This window comes from Macrobrachium rosenbergii, chromosome 2 (assembly GCF_040412425.1).
Source record: "Macrobrachium rosenbergii isolate ZJJX-2024 chromosome 2, ASM4041242v1, whole genome shotgun sequence".
Lineage (NCBI taxonomy): Eukaryota > Metazoa > Arthropoda > Malacostraca > Decapoda > Palaemonidae > Macrobrachium > Macrobrachium rosenbergii.
The window spans coordinates 86,196,102-86,212,496 of NC_089742.1; the positions used below are offsets into that span (position 1 = coordinate 86,196,102).

General features: G+C 39.3%; 1 protein-coding gene across 1 annotated transcript in view; it reads left to right on the plus strand.

Moving 5' to 3' along the window:
- Nucleotides 1–231: 231 nt before the first annotated feature.
- The window catches only part of LOC136843440 (uncharacterized), a 109,950-nt gene continuing 93,786 nt past the window's right edge, over nucleotides 232–16,395 (plus strand). Inside the window, exons 1-5 of the mRNA XM_067111948.1 lie at nucleotides 232–382; nucleotides 511–804; nucleotides 1,573–1,991; nucleotides 5,087–5,392; nucleotides 5,833–6,043. Coding sequence (XP_066968049.1) covers nucleotides 232–382; nucleotides 511–804; nucleotides 1,573–1,991; nucleotides 5,087–5,392; nucleotides 5,833–6,043 — 1,381 coding nt within the window. The remainder of the gene's footprint in view (nucleotides 383–510; nucleotides 805–1,572; nucleotides 1,992–5,086; nucleotides 5,393–5,832; nucleotides 6,044–16,395) is intronic.

A 16,395-nucleotide genomic window follows, 5' to 3' on the forward strand; every position in this document is an offset into this window, starting at 1 on the left:
ACGTGATGCTTAAAACTAAATGTCAGTATACATACTTTCAAATTTATCTGGTATTTAAATAACAATTAATTGATATTTTATCTATCTGATTATCAATATGGCATTTACTATCAGCAGTCCAAGACGGCACATGAGTCGAGTTAGTCAACGGTGAGTCTTTCCTCAGTCACAGCTGCCTCGTGTGTGTTTAGGGACAATTTTTGATAGCAAGCTATATACATATTAAGCAACATGGAGCGATGGATAATTCGTAGGACTGCAAACAAGGAAGGAACATCAGATACTGACAACAGTGTCTCAGAAACAACTGATGAGATTCCTTCCGAACTACCATCTACCAGTTCTACTTCAAATATAGATAAAAGGCAAGACAAACGTAAGGGTAAGACCTCCCAGTATGACCAATCATCCAAACCCAAACTTCGGAAATATCAAGCAGAATTTATAAAATTCGGATTCACTAGTTTTACCATTGATAAGATGCAGTACCCCAATGTGTTATGTGCTCAGAAGTACTTGCAAATGAAAGCTTAAAGCCTGTGAAAATGAAAAGGCATTTGCAAAGCAAGCATCCTTCTCATGCTGATAAACCAATAGAATTTTTCCGTCGAAAGGAGGGAGAGTTGCAGGGTCAAAACCAAGTGCTAGCTCAGAAAACCACCACCTCTGCCAAAGCTCAGATGGCATCATTTGAGGTAGCATACCTAATTGCACAGTCCAAGCAGCCACATACCATTGGGGAAACCCTCATGAAACCTGGTGCAGTGACTATGAGTCGGATTATGCATGGTAATAAGATGGCCCGTGAGCTGAAACAGTCCGCTGTCTAACGACACCATTACTCGACGAATTAATGACATTTCAAATGACATTAAGTGTCAGCTGATTGAGAGGGTTAAGGAAAGAAGTATGCTTTGCAGCTAGATGAGTCGACAGACATATCAAATTCTGCACAATTACTTGCATTCATTAGATACAGTTTTGGTGGAAAACTTCAAGAAGACATGCTTTTTTGCACTGTACTAGAGGGGACCTGTACAGGTAGTGACATTTTCACAAAGCTAGACACCAAAATACAAAAGGAGGGCTTGTCTTGGGACCAGTGTGTTGGTGTGTGCACAGACGGTGCTGGGGCAATGTTGGGTAAGAGGAAAGGACTTAAAGCAAAAAGTTTTACAAGTGGCACCTCACATAAATTTTACACATTGTATTATTCACAGGGAAGCTCTTGCTAGCAAAGCACTCAATCCAGAGTTAAGCAGTGTTCTTCAAACTGCGATTAAAATAGTAAATTACATCAAAACACGTCCCATAAATGCCAGGCTGTTCTCCACACTCTGCAATGAGATGGGCTCGAGCATGAAGCACTGTTGTTCCACACAGAAGTCAGGTGGCTGTCCCGAGGCAAAGTTCTCAGCCGCTTGTACGAACTACGAGATGAGGTGCGCCTGTTCCTGATCAAATCTGAGTCCCAACTTGCTGACTATCTGACTGACCCTGACTGGTTAGCAAGTCTAGCATATTTGTCTTGTATATTTGAAAGACTTAATCTGCTGAATTTATCACTACAAGGCCCAAACACGAACATCTTGATTCTTTCTGACAAAATTGATGCATTTACAAGGAAGCTGGAACGATGGGCTGTGCGAGTTGATGGGGGCAGTGTTGAAATGTTTCCTGAGGTGGAAGAATTTATGGCGGAGAATGAATTAAGCGTCGATAACGTGAAGGTAATGATCACGACTCACCTACAAGGTCTTGTGGACCACTTCAAGAAATACTTCCCAAAAGAGACAACCCCACAACAATATGACTGGATACGGCAACCATTCACTGCTACAGGGGATCACTTATCATCCGACATGGAGGATGAGCTGCTGGAGCTCTCCAGTGATCGGACTTTACAGGCATCGTTTGGCTCAACCACACTGGATGAGTTCTGGATTTCAATTGCAAGGGAATATCCACGATTATCCATGGCAGCAATGGATGTATTACTTCCTTTTGGATCAACCTATTTATGTGAAAAGACTTTTCGGCACTGACTTATATAAAAACAAATACCGATCAAGACTCAGGGTGGAGGATGATCTCGAGTTGCCATCTCTGGTATCAAACCCAGGATGGAGTTACTGTGCTCAAAAAGCAGGCCCATGTATCTCACTAATTGATGTTAGTTATTCATGATAAACTTAGGCCTGTGTAAATACTGTTTTCACTGTGGAATAGGGATATAATTAACTAATCACTGCTAGTGGAGCCCCATAGTTGGGCCTAAATATTGATCATTGTCATTAAACTTCCATGAATATTGTACTTTTATTTTAACAGTTACTAAATAAGTAATTATTTCACAAGAAATTCATACAGTTCTTCTAAAGCCAAAAAAAAAAAAAAAAAAAAAATATTATCTCAGACATAATTTCCAAAATTTTCCAAAATATTGATTTTGAAACCAAAAGGGTATGAAATAGCTTTGAGTCTACTGGATGTTTGTGTGGGTATACTGTCTCATATGAGAATTATAGATCATTAGCTGATTTTAGGTTTCAGCAAATTTGTAATATCAGCACCCAAGTCAAACGCTATAATTATTTTGTTAATCATTTTAAGCCCAGCCTGAATATCTAAATTTTGGTATAAAGATACCAGTAATTTTTTCTTTATTGTGCTAAAGTTTACAAACACTAACATAATTTATGCTATCTGCAGTAGCTTTCTTCAACAAAGGTATAATTCTAATTTCATACTTATTTTTTCTCTTGAAGCAGTTAGCAAAGTGCGAGTGCCTGTACGGATTTAACATTAATTCTATAAATTTAAATATACTGTATTGCTTTTGCCTATTTTGTCTTTAAAGATTGTGATTTTTCTACAAGTAATAAATTAGTTAACTCTATAATGCGTATATTTTTTGCATTTATCTTATCATGTTTGTTGTTATTATGTTCTTATGATTCAGGGCATAGGCATGTACTGTGTGTGTGTGTGTGTGTGTGTCAGAAGCACTTCGGGGAAAGGCGAGGGTCACATGCCTCTAGCAATATCGTTTGGGGGGTCGCGGGCTGAAAAGTTTGAGAACCACTGGCCTATAGGTATGAAATGAAATTATGTCTCAAGACAACTATATGAAGATAAATGTGCAGTATAATCCCCATTAAACAGATAATTCCTGTATGAACAGTCAAATACATACAGTTATTGATCATTTCTCAGCTTTAGGTCTAGGATATATATACAGTAATAGACAAAATAAAAGTTTCTTTTTTTCATTTTGCAACTAACTATGTATTATGTTCACTTTATAGTCGAATTGCATTAGTTTTTTATATGAAACGTATCAGTTTATAATAGGGATAAACAGGTCCCATCCTTTTTTCTTTATGCTGTTGTGTTAACAACGGTTTCCTTGCCGGAATCCTGTGATGCATTCCTGCCCCCTGCAACCTATTCCGCACAGTCTGCACACGTATTTGCAGCCCAAGCTGCTGTTTCACAGCAACTGCTGTCATCTGGGGCTGTTCTTTGACAGCTGCAACTATCATATTGTCTAGCTCTTCTCTGGGCTTCGAGGAGTTCCACTCTAGGCCTATTTTTCACACTTTTATAATTTTTTTTTTTTGATAGCATTTTGTCAGTTTCTATTGTTTTCTGTAAAATTTAACAAATGAAATCATTCAACTACTATGAACTTTATATTGAAATGATAATATAAGGACTATGTTTATGTGATACTGCTAGTGATAGCTGTCTACTATGTTGCCGAAACGTGCAAATGTGGCCTCTTCCGGTGTGGAAGTTTTGATGCAGAAGTGGGGTCTGCCACACCAAGTGTGGAAAAAAAATGTTCATACTCTTTTTAGGGGTTTATTGTGGCCAGATATATTAGTTTCTTATATTTTATGATTCATTGTCCTATATTCTCGGCCATTTGCATATTTATATATCTTTTCATATAAAAAAAATGACTGAATAAAAAGCCATCAAAGAGTGGTTGTTTGCGCCGAATCATGAAGCAGCGGAAGTTGATCGAGCCAGGAATGTCTTGGCTGGACACGTCGAATGCAGGCGACATCAGAGTGATAGCAGCTCTAGGGATCCATCTAATTATGGTAGCTTAACTCTATCTAAAATTGTTTTAGTAAATGTAAAAAATTATTGTGATTAACTTAAGGGAAGTTACAGGAAATGATCTTTAGACTATGAAGGAAAACTATGGGTTGAATGACTTTAAACTTTAGGCTACCATAGAAGTCAGTGCTGTGGAAATGTGGCAACACTGTATTATGACAGTGGTCGTGATTCGACGTTTTTTATCACTTTGTTTCGTTCACGTGAATTTTGTTATATGGAAAATAGTTTTACGTAATTATATAACATGATGTTCTAAAGATTACAGTGACTGTTTTTAACGCCATTACATAAGATTTATTCCATCTTCGAACAGAAAAATATATTAATCAGGCATGAATCGTGCGTCAGGCAGGTGATCGAAAAATTATGAAACTCTACCATTTCTAATTTGGCCGACTGTACATCGAGTGGGCAGATGGAGTTAGTAATTTTTGTTTGCTTCTGGTTAGATTTTTCATGTTTTCGAGGTTCTTAGTTCACGAATAATCCTTGTTTTGATACAATGAAGCGTGGTTTTATAGCTGCTAAATTACGCCAGGTGGACACCGTCATTCTTTATGGAAATTGAGGAAAGCTATTTTTTTCTTTGTTTTCGTATTGACCAATGTGAACTGCATATAATTCAGTTTTATTGCTAAAATCTGCAATAATGAGATCATTGTATTAAGGTTCTGCTATCGTTTTGACAATACAGTGATTTTCAAAAGAAGTTAAAACAGAGATTTAACGCAAGGGGCAGTATAGTATAGTTTGTGCCACAACTTGTTGAGTTTTGTGTTCATTAGCAAAAATTATTTTGATTGACAGTTGACACCAAATGAGCCTTATTGTGGACTATCTTCATATTCCGGTGTGCATATAAAAAAATAATGCATTGATTAATGATATAGCTTTCCATACTTTTTTAAATACCCGTTCTAGTATTACAACGAACACATAATCTTTCTTGCAGTTCTCTGCGGCGACCATGTTGGATAACAGAACTCTCAAGGTCATACTGCTCACGATCATATCTCTTGGTCTCTCTTACATACTTCTGAACGAAGCGATCTTGAGGATACGCCAAGCAGGACCACAGTCATGCAGCATAACTTTTGACTTGGGTATATGTCCCTGCAGAAGGACTTACGAGGCACCTCTTAGTCATCCTTGTCCTTGGAATACAACTTCTCGTCCAAAGGCTCTTGAACGTTTGGAGGAAATCTATGGGAAATCGACATGTGGCAGCTGGGCAACTCTTAGGGGACCTAACCAAAGGGTAAGTTGGTGCTGATACAAGTATGATTTGTGCAATGCGTGTTATCAGATCAAATCATGATTCACAGTCATTTACATAATTTTCAAACAGTCAAGAATTTCAATTTACATAAGACGTCATTAGAATTGTCCGGCTCCCTTCCCAAAAATAGTTTTTAATCTTTTAATTTTTACACTCAATGTGTTCATTAATTCGTCTTCTGTTCTGGTTAGTTTGTCAGCATAATTGACAAAATGATTTTTTTTTGTTATAAAAGTTAAAAGCTCCTAATAAGAGTTTATATGCACGTTTTTGGAACTACTGACAACTAATATTGTAGTATGAACTGGCAAACATTAAATGGTTTCTTTTCAAAGTTTTCTTGAACACATTTTAAGTTGCTGTGTTAATCTCAGCATTTGAGGTAAAATCTAGAACAATCTGGGTACATCCATTTGTAGGTAGTAAGCTACTCTGTTTACGGCACCTTTCCAAGTGACTACTACAGTGGACTTGAAATTCTCATTCCTGAAATAACGAGAACTTACCCTGGCTGGAGTGTCCGAGTTTACCATCGTCTTAACGTGTCAGACTTAGCCTTCACGAGCTGGATGTGCAAGTTAGCATGCAAGTACCCACATCTGGATCTGTGTCATGCAGACTACCTACCAGGTTAGTTGAAAACTGTTGTCACTTATTAGATTCCACTGATAGGCATCCACGTTTTTAGTGAATTTTCATAACTAAGGCAACTGAACAATAGCATGTCTGAAGGTGTACTCACTTAATGAAAAACCTGGCCTGACCACTCTATCTCTCTCTCAGTGAGCACAAAGATGCTGGTGGAGAAGAGCTGTGACAAGGGCATAGATTCATATGAAGATGGTGGCAAATTTTTCCATAGACTAAATAATTCCCTGCTGCCAAAAACACACAGGTTAGAGACTGCTGGGGAGAAATAAAAAATCTTCCAGTAATGCGTTTGAAAATATTTATTGAAATTTTCAAGTCTTCTCATGTGATGCTTGACGTCTTGTATATTTTTACTACTTTTGAATGAGAAATGTGGGGAATAGTTAAACTGATCCAAAATATTAAAAGGCGAGTGGATCTTGTTTGTCCGCCCTGGTGTGAAACATGGAGTGTCGGGAACATAGATTCGTACACTTTTGTATCGACCATGCAAACTACAGCGGCGGCGGAGCGCACCATCAAGCTCATAATGAATATTGTTCATCTATTAACTTTAACTGGATCTTAGCAAGCAGTAGTAGTTCACCTGTGATTAGTTTAGTAAACAGTATTATTTATGATGAATGCTACCTATTATTAAAGTTAGCTTACATATTTACGATTTTAGGTGTGATTGGCATTCAAAATAAACAAAAGAATCACACTTGGCTGGTCCTAATGGAGAGTGTATGCTCACTTCCACCAGGTGTTGGTAGAATGTTTACATTTTTATCAGAATTTTTCCTGCCATGTCCGCATTTGTGTGGTGTGAATTGGCTGTACTAATTTTTATTATATTTTGCCTGATTTTCTCCTGTACGGCATTGTGCTTGTTTTCTGTTTTGAATGCTGTCATTTACAGCAAGCAGAAATAAAAGCATTAGTTTGTGCAGGAATGAGAGTTGTGTAATCCAGATATGTTCGGTTGGGCATGTTGGTCATACCGTATGTGTTACCAGTAAGGGTACTGAGTGTGATTTTCTTCTCGTTGTGAAGAATGTAAAGAGTCTTTGATGAGAATGAATAATTTTGTGAAGCATTGAAAGACACAAGAGGCCGACAGATTGTATAGACATCCAGTTAGGTTTGGCTGTAAGTCTACTGTATCTGTTCCATTTCTCCTTCCAGTGTTGCTTCTCCCACTCCTTCACCTCCGTCTTCTAGTGCTCCCTTTGTGGTTCATGAGAAAAGGATGATTAAACATGTGGAAGACATGAATTTACTTCTGTTGCCTCTTAGGCACTTGACTGAGTATATCTTCGGTAAGGATCGTGGATTCCCCTGTAGTGATCGACCTCATTCTCTCCCCTCGAGGATAAGGTGTCAGAGCCTTTACTGTCTGTAATCTGGTCTCTGGGCTGCCTTGGGACAGTGGGTCTTCTCCTCCGCTGGGGAACCAAGGTGTGTCTTGTGATGGAGGTCTGTGCACTTTGTCGCCTCTCTCTCAACAGTCTACCATCTCAAAATTGACTTGTTTTCAAAGATTTATTCGGTAGACGTAAGCACTTGCATCATCTAACTCACACCTAATCATCATGTGTTGAGAGTAACAGTGATATGTGCCATACTGTTGAGTTATCTAGGTTATACAGGCATAGCATTCCAGTTAATTTGGTAGTTTCTAAACTGCGTGACCGTACTTAATAGTGCAGCAGATAATTGCATATTTCATAAGAATCGTTCAGATAGTGAAACAAGCATGAAATTTTGCACAAGTGCTCTTTAAAGTTCCCTCTATCAGAAAAGGGCGCTGGCCACGCAAAAAATTTAATATGGCGGCCAAATTCCAAGATGGCGGCCAGTATCGACAGATTTTGGCTAATTTTTCACTAGAATGGCATGTATTTGCTTCTAGCAATATGGTAAAGCTCTTCCATACTATTTCTTGTGAATATTATGTTTCTGTAGCTTCCCAGTACAGTTTACCTTTAAATATGGGGCTATATGGCTGCCAAGAAAAGGTAGAAACAATAATTATAATGAGAAATAATGCCCGTTCAACAATTATCGTTTTAAGCATGGATCTTGGTTTCTGTGGTTTTAGATCCTAATGAGGCCATCTCTTTCGAATAACTCATCAATTTTGAAGGAAAATTAATAAATGTAAAAGAGTGTATGTCTGCACACAACCAGGGCACACTGGTGACATCACTGCTGTGTAACTCAGCATGGGGTTCAGTGCCAGCTAATCCAGCTTTACTAATCCTGTAGTCTTAGACTAGTAGTTGTAGTATAGTTTAGTTTAGTGTCCCAAATGCTTTCTAACAGCCCCAGACCAGCTATAGTTAGATAGCCGCACCTGAATAGACAGGATGTGCCAGCGGGAGAGCCGAGCCAAGGGTATGGGGGCTGTACATGATGGTTCATGTACTTACCCGGATGGTGTACAGATCACACGGGACTTAAATGGCACTGGATGAATGATCGGGCTAGGTGTAGGGAGACCGAACCTAGTTGAATCCCATACAGGAATGTGTGCTTTGTTTAAGGTGGTAAAAGGATAACCCCTCGGCCTTAATCAAAAGTGAAATCATGGCAGAATGTGATGCCAATCCAATATTGAGCAGTAGAAAAACAAACTGGAGTTTGTGTTGTCTTTGTCAGAAGGACAAAAGAGGTGAGCACTTGACATCACCTCCAAGTCATCATGTCCTAGACCATGATGGGTACACAATGCTGGCAAGGAACATTCCCATGTTCAGTGAAATTAATGAAATGCCACTGATAATGGATCCAGCAAGGCTGGATGAAGGTGATGGCATAGAGGCCACTCTCAGGAAAAATGCAGCAAAATACCATGTGAACTGTCGCTTGTTGTTTAACAACACTAAACTGGACCGTGCAAGAAAGCGACAATCCAATGACCAGACCAGCAACACTGAGACTAGTCGTGCAAAACTGCGCCGAACCAGTCATGACAATGAAGTTTGCATTTTCTGTGAGAAAGTGGCACCTGCATCTGATCTCAGACAGGCTAGTACTAAGGGCCTTGACTTGAAATTGCGTGAATGTGCAGAGATACTTAGTGATGGCAAGCTCCTTGCTAAGTTGACTGGTGGGGATGTCATTGCACAGGAGTTTAAGTATCACCATGCCTGTCTTTGTGCCCTCTACAACAGAAAAAGGTCCTACCTGAGGAGCCTTGAGAAAGACCAAGGTAGCACTGAGTCAGAATCAGATGTGTATCCACTAGTTCTGTCAGAACTGATGACATACATTGTTGAAAACAACCTTTGTTCAGATGATCCAGTCACATTTCGGCTGGCAGATATTTGCCACCTCTACCAACAACGTCTGGAACAATTAGGTGTAGAGTCACCAAGTGTAAATTCCACGAGACTCAAAGACAAACTTCTGGCAGAAATTCCAGAACTTGAGGCTCATAAATCTGGCAGAGATGTATTACTTGCATTTCAAAAGGATGTGGGAAAAGCACTTGCTCAATCATCTGATCTTTCAGAGGCAGTTATCATTGCTAAAGCAGCAAATATTCTCAGAAAGTCTATACTTGATCATCAGTCACGGTTTGATGGCACATTTTCTGAGGCTTGTGTACGAAATTCTGTGCCTCCTCTCCTTTATAAAGGCTGATGGCGGAGCCATTGGGCTGACTGAAGATCCGTCAGCACTCAGAAGATGGATGGTGGCTGGCCCAGAGATCATCCGCTTGGTGTCTGCATACGAAACAGAGGTTCAAAGTAAGGAGTCTAATGAGCAGACAACACACCATGAACAAACACCTCATGCGCAGAAGACATTCTTGGAGAGAGTCAGCAAGCTGTCATTGGCTTTGCAACACTTGGGAAGTCCTTTTTCAGGAAGAGAGCCAGGATCTGTATTCCATTGACAACAAAGACATTGCCCACCCCAGCTCAGCAGAACTTCTACAGACACACCTTGACAGAGGCCGCACTAAATTTCAGAAGTTTTCAGACTCTTTGGCAAACAATGCAGTCTCCTTCTATGAGCCGATAAAGAAGAACAGAACTGACTTCTTCAGGCAAGAAGCTGCTCCTGTAGAACAGTCAAAGCAGAAACTTCTGAAGGAGGATTGCCAGCTTTTCTCAAAGCTATTTATATCCTGTCAGAGCCGTGAATGTGATCTGCAGGAATTCTTCCAGCACGAGAATCAAACATTCCCAGCTTCCCTTAGTGAGGGTGGTAGGCTGTACACATGTCAGAAGTCTCAGCTGACCTCGGTCCTGGAGAGTCATGTTACACTAGAAGACAAAGAACCAAAGACTGATGTCCTCATTGTAGATGGATCAGCTTTGGTCCATGCCTTGCCACCAAAGAAAGGAAAGACCTTTGAGGGCTATGCACTTTGCGACTTCTTGCCTGTGATACAATCCTATAGCAGCAAGTACACATCATCACATCTTGTATTTGATGTATACAATACATCCAGCCTCAAAGCTGAGACCAGGCTCCAACGTGGTCAAGGAGGAAGGCGCAAGGTGACAGACAAGAACACAATTCCATCCAACTGGCGCAATTTCCTAAGACACGATGCCAACAAGACAGAGTTGTTCCAGTTCCTGGCAGACAAAGTTGCCCAGATGTCTGCCACAAATGTTGTCATTGCCACGAAAGGGTCTGCTGTCCTCAGCACTCATGAGGCTAGTCTTCAGGGACTGGAAAAGTGCTCTCATGAGGAAGCTGACACCCGCATCTTTCTCCATGCCAAATATGCCACAGAACATGGAGGCAAGACCATCACGGTTAAAGCAAATGACACAGATGTTCTTGTCGTTGCAGTCAGTGCTTTCTCCACTCTCCACAATCTAGGGCTAGAGAAGCTATGGGTGGCATTTGGCCAAGGCCAGAGCCTGCGCTGGATTGTTGTGCATGACCTGTGCAACTCTCTGGGCCAGGAGAAGGTGAATGGCATGCTCTTCTTCCATGCGTTCACAGGCTGTGATACAGTGTCAGCCTTCCGGAGCAAGGGCAAGAAGACTGCCTGGCAGACATGGAACATCTTTCCAGAGGCCTCCACTGTGTTCTCCAAACTGAGTCACTACCCTCTCAGAGTGGAAGAGAGTGACCTGAAGGTCCTGGAGAGGTTTGTCATACTTATGTATGAAAGATCCAGCACTGCTGGCACTGTGGATGAGGCTAGACTTGATATGTTTGCCAGAAAACAAAGGGCATATGAGGCCATTCCACCAACCAGGGGAGCTCTCCTCCAACACACCAAGCGTGCTGCGTACCAGGCTGGTTGTGTGTGGGGGCAGGCCACCCAGTGTCAGCCACAGCCAGAGAACCCTGCTGAGTAGGGATGGCAAAAGTCTGGTGAAGCATGGCAAGTCCTCTGGACAACCAACTCGCCCTTAGCCAAGAGTTGCCAACAGCTTACCAAATGTGGATGCAAAGCAGGCTGTCGGGAAAGGTGCAAGTGCTACAAGCTGGGTCTTCCTGCACAGCTCTGTGCACTTGCAAATGAAGTCTAGATAAATATTGCCTCTCTTCAGTAGATAATCTAGCTTGAGCATCCAACGTGTCATGCTATGCCTACCTTCTTATCCTCGAATTTTCAAAGGTGTAGGTTGAGAGACCTATACATAGATTGGTTGCGTTTAGTCCGTATTTCTCTTCTTTTCTTTTTATGGTTACAGTCTTAGACACAATGTTGTATGTGACCATACCATTACTATTTCAGTTGAAAATAGCATATTAGTTAAACTGTCTGATCACATGAATATACCATTAAATAAAAACAGTTGGTCTCTATGTCTGCTAGCGCTGTGGATAGAAAAAAAAACTTTTATGGCAACCATTTTGTACGCCATCTTGGTTACAATTCATTTAGTAAGGGTTTTCAATAAAATGTGTGGTATGGAACATTTTATAACCTAAAAGTCGAGGTTTAAAAAAAAAAACTGGCATATTCCATCCAATAGATGCTCCCAAACCAGTGAATCTCAACATAGATGGCGGCCATTTTGAAAAATAGCCGCCATCTTGATTTTCAGGTGGCCAGCGCCCTTTCTAAGAGAGCGTAGTCTTAGAAATGTTTGTGCCAAATTTCATGCTTGTTTCACTATCTGAACGATTTTTACAGCAATCTGCTGCACTATAAGTTGTGTAATCATTTACTCATCTTGTATGAACATTTGTTCTTTCCATTTCTGATGTTAACCCTTCCCTTCTTACCCAATCCTCCTCCCCATTCCCTCGTATTCCTCACCTTTTGATAGCTGTACCTATTTGTACTAGCAGCACTTCTTCCTTCTTCACTCCTTGTGTTGTGTGGATGTCATATATAGAGTATCAGTAATGAAATCATAATGAATATAATGTACATAAGTAACAAAAACTCATATTTACGACTGCCAAGTTGCAAAGAAAAGTTCATTGTCAATATAAAGACAGGAACATTAATTACCAAATAGATACATATACCTTCAAATCCAAAGTCATTCTAGAAATGAATAATAAATTACTGAAATTCTTTATAGAATATATATACCTTTATGGGACATACTGAATTCCATTAACAGTACATCAACACTTATCAGTCTATAAAATTATTAACCATTTGGAATAACCAAACATAAATAAATACCAGAAAACTTGCAACACAAACTGAATGGTAATGTTAACGGTCCTAACGCCAGCTCATTTTCTGCATCCAGCAATTTCTAGGCACATACTAGAGTTGGCCCCTCTTTTAGAAGCACGAAGCATTTCATATATATTATTACATCCTGTCCTTTCCTTTCTTTTTTTTTACATAACTCCCTTCAGTCTTGATATTTTTCAAACTTTCCAGGAATTTACAACATCATTAATATTGTGAACATTGTAATGCACAATGTCGAAAAAATTAATATACCTGTTCCTCTTTTTGATATCTGGACTAAACGATGGGACCTTCACCACGATCACATCATCTATAAGCTGTTCTACACAGTGAATACATTTTCTTTAAGATGATCACACATTGGTAGGAGTATTTGTAGACCACGTGTACGCAGCCGTCACTCGACATCTCACCAAAGTTGAAGTCGTCATTCACCATCACAACATAACCTGCTGACTACAGTGGTGACGCAAGCACATACCTGGAGACCTTTAATCTGTAAGATTCGTTGACAGCATCAAATAAAGAAATATGCCAACTTTAACCTGCACGTATTGTTGATAGCATCAAATAAATAAGTATACCGCCTTTAACCAGCAGGGATTGTTGACAGCACCAAATAGAGAAATATGCCACCTCTGACTTGCATGAATTGGTGACATCATATAGAGATATATACCACTTTAACCTGTATGAATTGTTGGCATCGTCAAATAAAGAAATATGCCACCTTTAGCCTGCAAGAATTGTTGACAGCTTCAAATGAACAAATATGCTACCTTTAACTTGCAAGTATTGATGACAGCGTCAAATAAAGAAACATACCACCTTTAACCCAGGTGAATTGTTGGCAAATAAAGAAATATGCAACCTTTACCCTTCAAGAATTATCGACAGCATCAAATAAAAAATATGCAACCTTTAAATTGGAAGAAATGTTGACAGCATCAAGTGAAAAAAATGCAACCTTTAATCTGCAAGATTCGTTGACAGCATCAAATAAAGAAATATGTCACCTTTAACCTGCAAGAATTGTTGACAGGATCAAATAGAAAAAATATGCCACCTTTAACCTACATGAACTGCTGTAAAACAAATATGCCACCGTTAACGTGGATGAATTGCTGACAGCATCAAATAAGGAAATATACTACCTTTAACCTGCAATATTCTTTGGTGGCATGAAACAAAGAATTTTGCAACCTTTAACCTGCAAGAATTTTTGACATCATCAAATAATTATGCTTATCTTTAACTCGCAAGATTCGATGATAGCATCAAATAAAGAAATATGCAACCTTTCAGCTGCAAGAATTGTTGACAGCATCAAGTAAAGAAAAATACCACCGTTAACTTGCGTGAATTGTTGAAAAATAAGGAAATATGCAACCTTTAACCTGCAAGATTCATTGACAACATCAAATTAAGAAATATGTTACCTTTCAATTGCAAGAATTGTTGGCAGCATCATATAAAGAGATATGTCACCTTTAACTAGCAAGATTCGTTGACAGCATCAAATAAAGAAATATACCAACTTTAACCTGCAAGAATTGTTGACAGCATCAGTTAAAGAAATGTGCCACTTTAACCTGCGTGAATTGCTGACATTATTAGATTAAGAAATATGCCACCTTTAACCTGCGTGAATTGCCTACACCATCAAATAAGGAAATATACCTTTAACCTGCAAGATTCGTTGGCTGCATCAAATAAAGAAATATGCAACCTTTAACCTGCAAGAATTGTTGACAGTATCAAACAAAGAAATGTGCCACCTTTAAAATACAAGATTCGTTGACTGCATCAAATAAAGAAATATGCCACCTTTAACCTTCAAGATTCATTGACAGCATCAAATAAAGAAATATGCAAGGTTTCTTCTTCGTTTTAACGTGCTTTTCTTCCCCATGGGGTGCACAAAGGACTTTGATTTGGCGGTGGGGTAGGTCGCAACAGCATCAAGATAAAAGTACATGTATTACCAATCCCCGCTCCTTTCTCCCAGCAGCACGAGGAGAACTGGGCGGGTGTTCGAGACGTGTGAGGCGTCTGTTTTAGAAGATGTTGGAGTGGCTTTGTTTATGTGTGTATTAGTCTGTAACACCCATTTGCTTTCAGCAAACCTATCCGTTGATTACATACGTAATCCTGGGGTGTCTACACGGATAGCAAAGTATTGACTGGTGGCAGCGGGATTGAACCCTCGAAATACCAACCGAGCCATCGAGGCTCTATAGAAATATGCAAGGTTTAACCTGCAAAAATTGTTGACAGCATCAAATAAAGAAGTATGCCAACTTTAACCTGCAAGAATTATATGCAGCATCAAATAAAGAAATGTGCCACCTTTAACTTGCAAGTATTGTTGACAGCATGAAATAAAGTAATATGCCACCTATAACCTACAAGATTCGTTGACAGCATGAAATAAAGAAATGTGTGAGCCACCTAAGGCTAACCATCCTCGTGACTTAGATCCGACAATAGTTGCAGTGTTGATGAGTGAAAGGCAAAAAGGTATATTGAACATACACATAAATTCAATGGATGATCACCATTACTGAAGTCATTGAGATCAACAACATCATAAATGTCATAACTCTTAGGAAACACAACAACCGATACCTTCAGATTTAGTACCATCACAGGCAAGAAAGTGATGAAATCACAAAAGGGGTAGTAGGCTACAGTCCAGCCACAAGAGACAGGTATGGAGTCAGGGGATACAAAGGAAGGGGTAGGGCTTTACTTCACAACCTGATAAATTATGATGAAAGCAAAAAGTAGAAGTAGGAGTCTTTCCTCAATCAGTATAGAAAGTGAGTGCCATTATAACATGCACAGCGCTAACCGTACCTGAAGAGATAGACACTGCCACTTCTTCTAGTAATACTTATTTGTTGTAGCATTTTTTTTTTGGGGTGGTTTTTCTTATTTTTTTTTTTATCGTCGAGAATAATATTGGCGAACTCATTCCGATTGTTGTTGTTGCAGTTGCAGAGACTAGCGTAATGTTCAACAAAAATCTGTGCTGGGTCAGTGTTGGGTGGTACATGAATCAGGCGCTCTTGCATAATTTTCACATTCAATAGGCGTATTATAATGGCACTCACTTTCTATACTGATTGAGAAAAGACTCCTACTTCTACTTTTCGCTTTCGTGATTTATCGGGTTGCGGAGTACGCCCTACCCGCTTCTTTGTATCCCCTGACTCCATATCTGTCTCTTGTGGCTGGACTTTACTACCCTTTTTGTGATTTGTACACTTTTTTGCTTGCGATTTCAGTCCTTTTTTGCAATGGCAACGCCCTAAATCTAGAAAAATGTGATAACAAAGGAATGGGGTTAATTAGATTTTAGATATAGTTCTCTTAGACCTATGTGGCTTCTCCGTGATTATGGTTAGCTCAGCTCGTTTGTTGCATAATTATACAATATATATATATATATATATATATATATATATATATATATATATATATATATATATATATATATATATATATATATATATATATGTATGTGTGTGTGTGTGTGTGTGTGTGTGTGTGTGTGTGTGTGAAAACATTCTAACTATTGAGGATCTTTATTTAGGGTCGATCAATGATCGCAAAAACCAAAATCGTGTTGGTAAATTCAATGTGTGTGATTATCTTTAATTAAGATAGTAAGTCAGCCAACTTGTCTTAACACCAGTTGCTATTC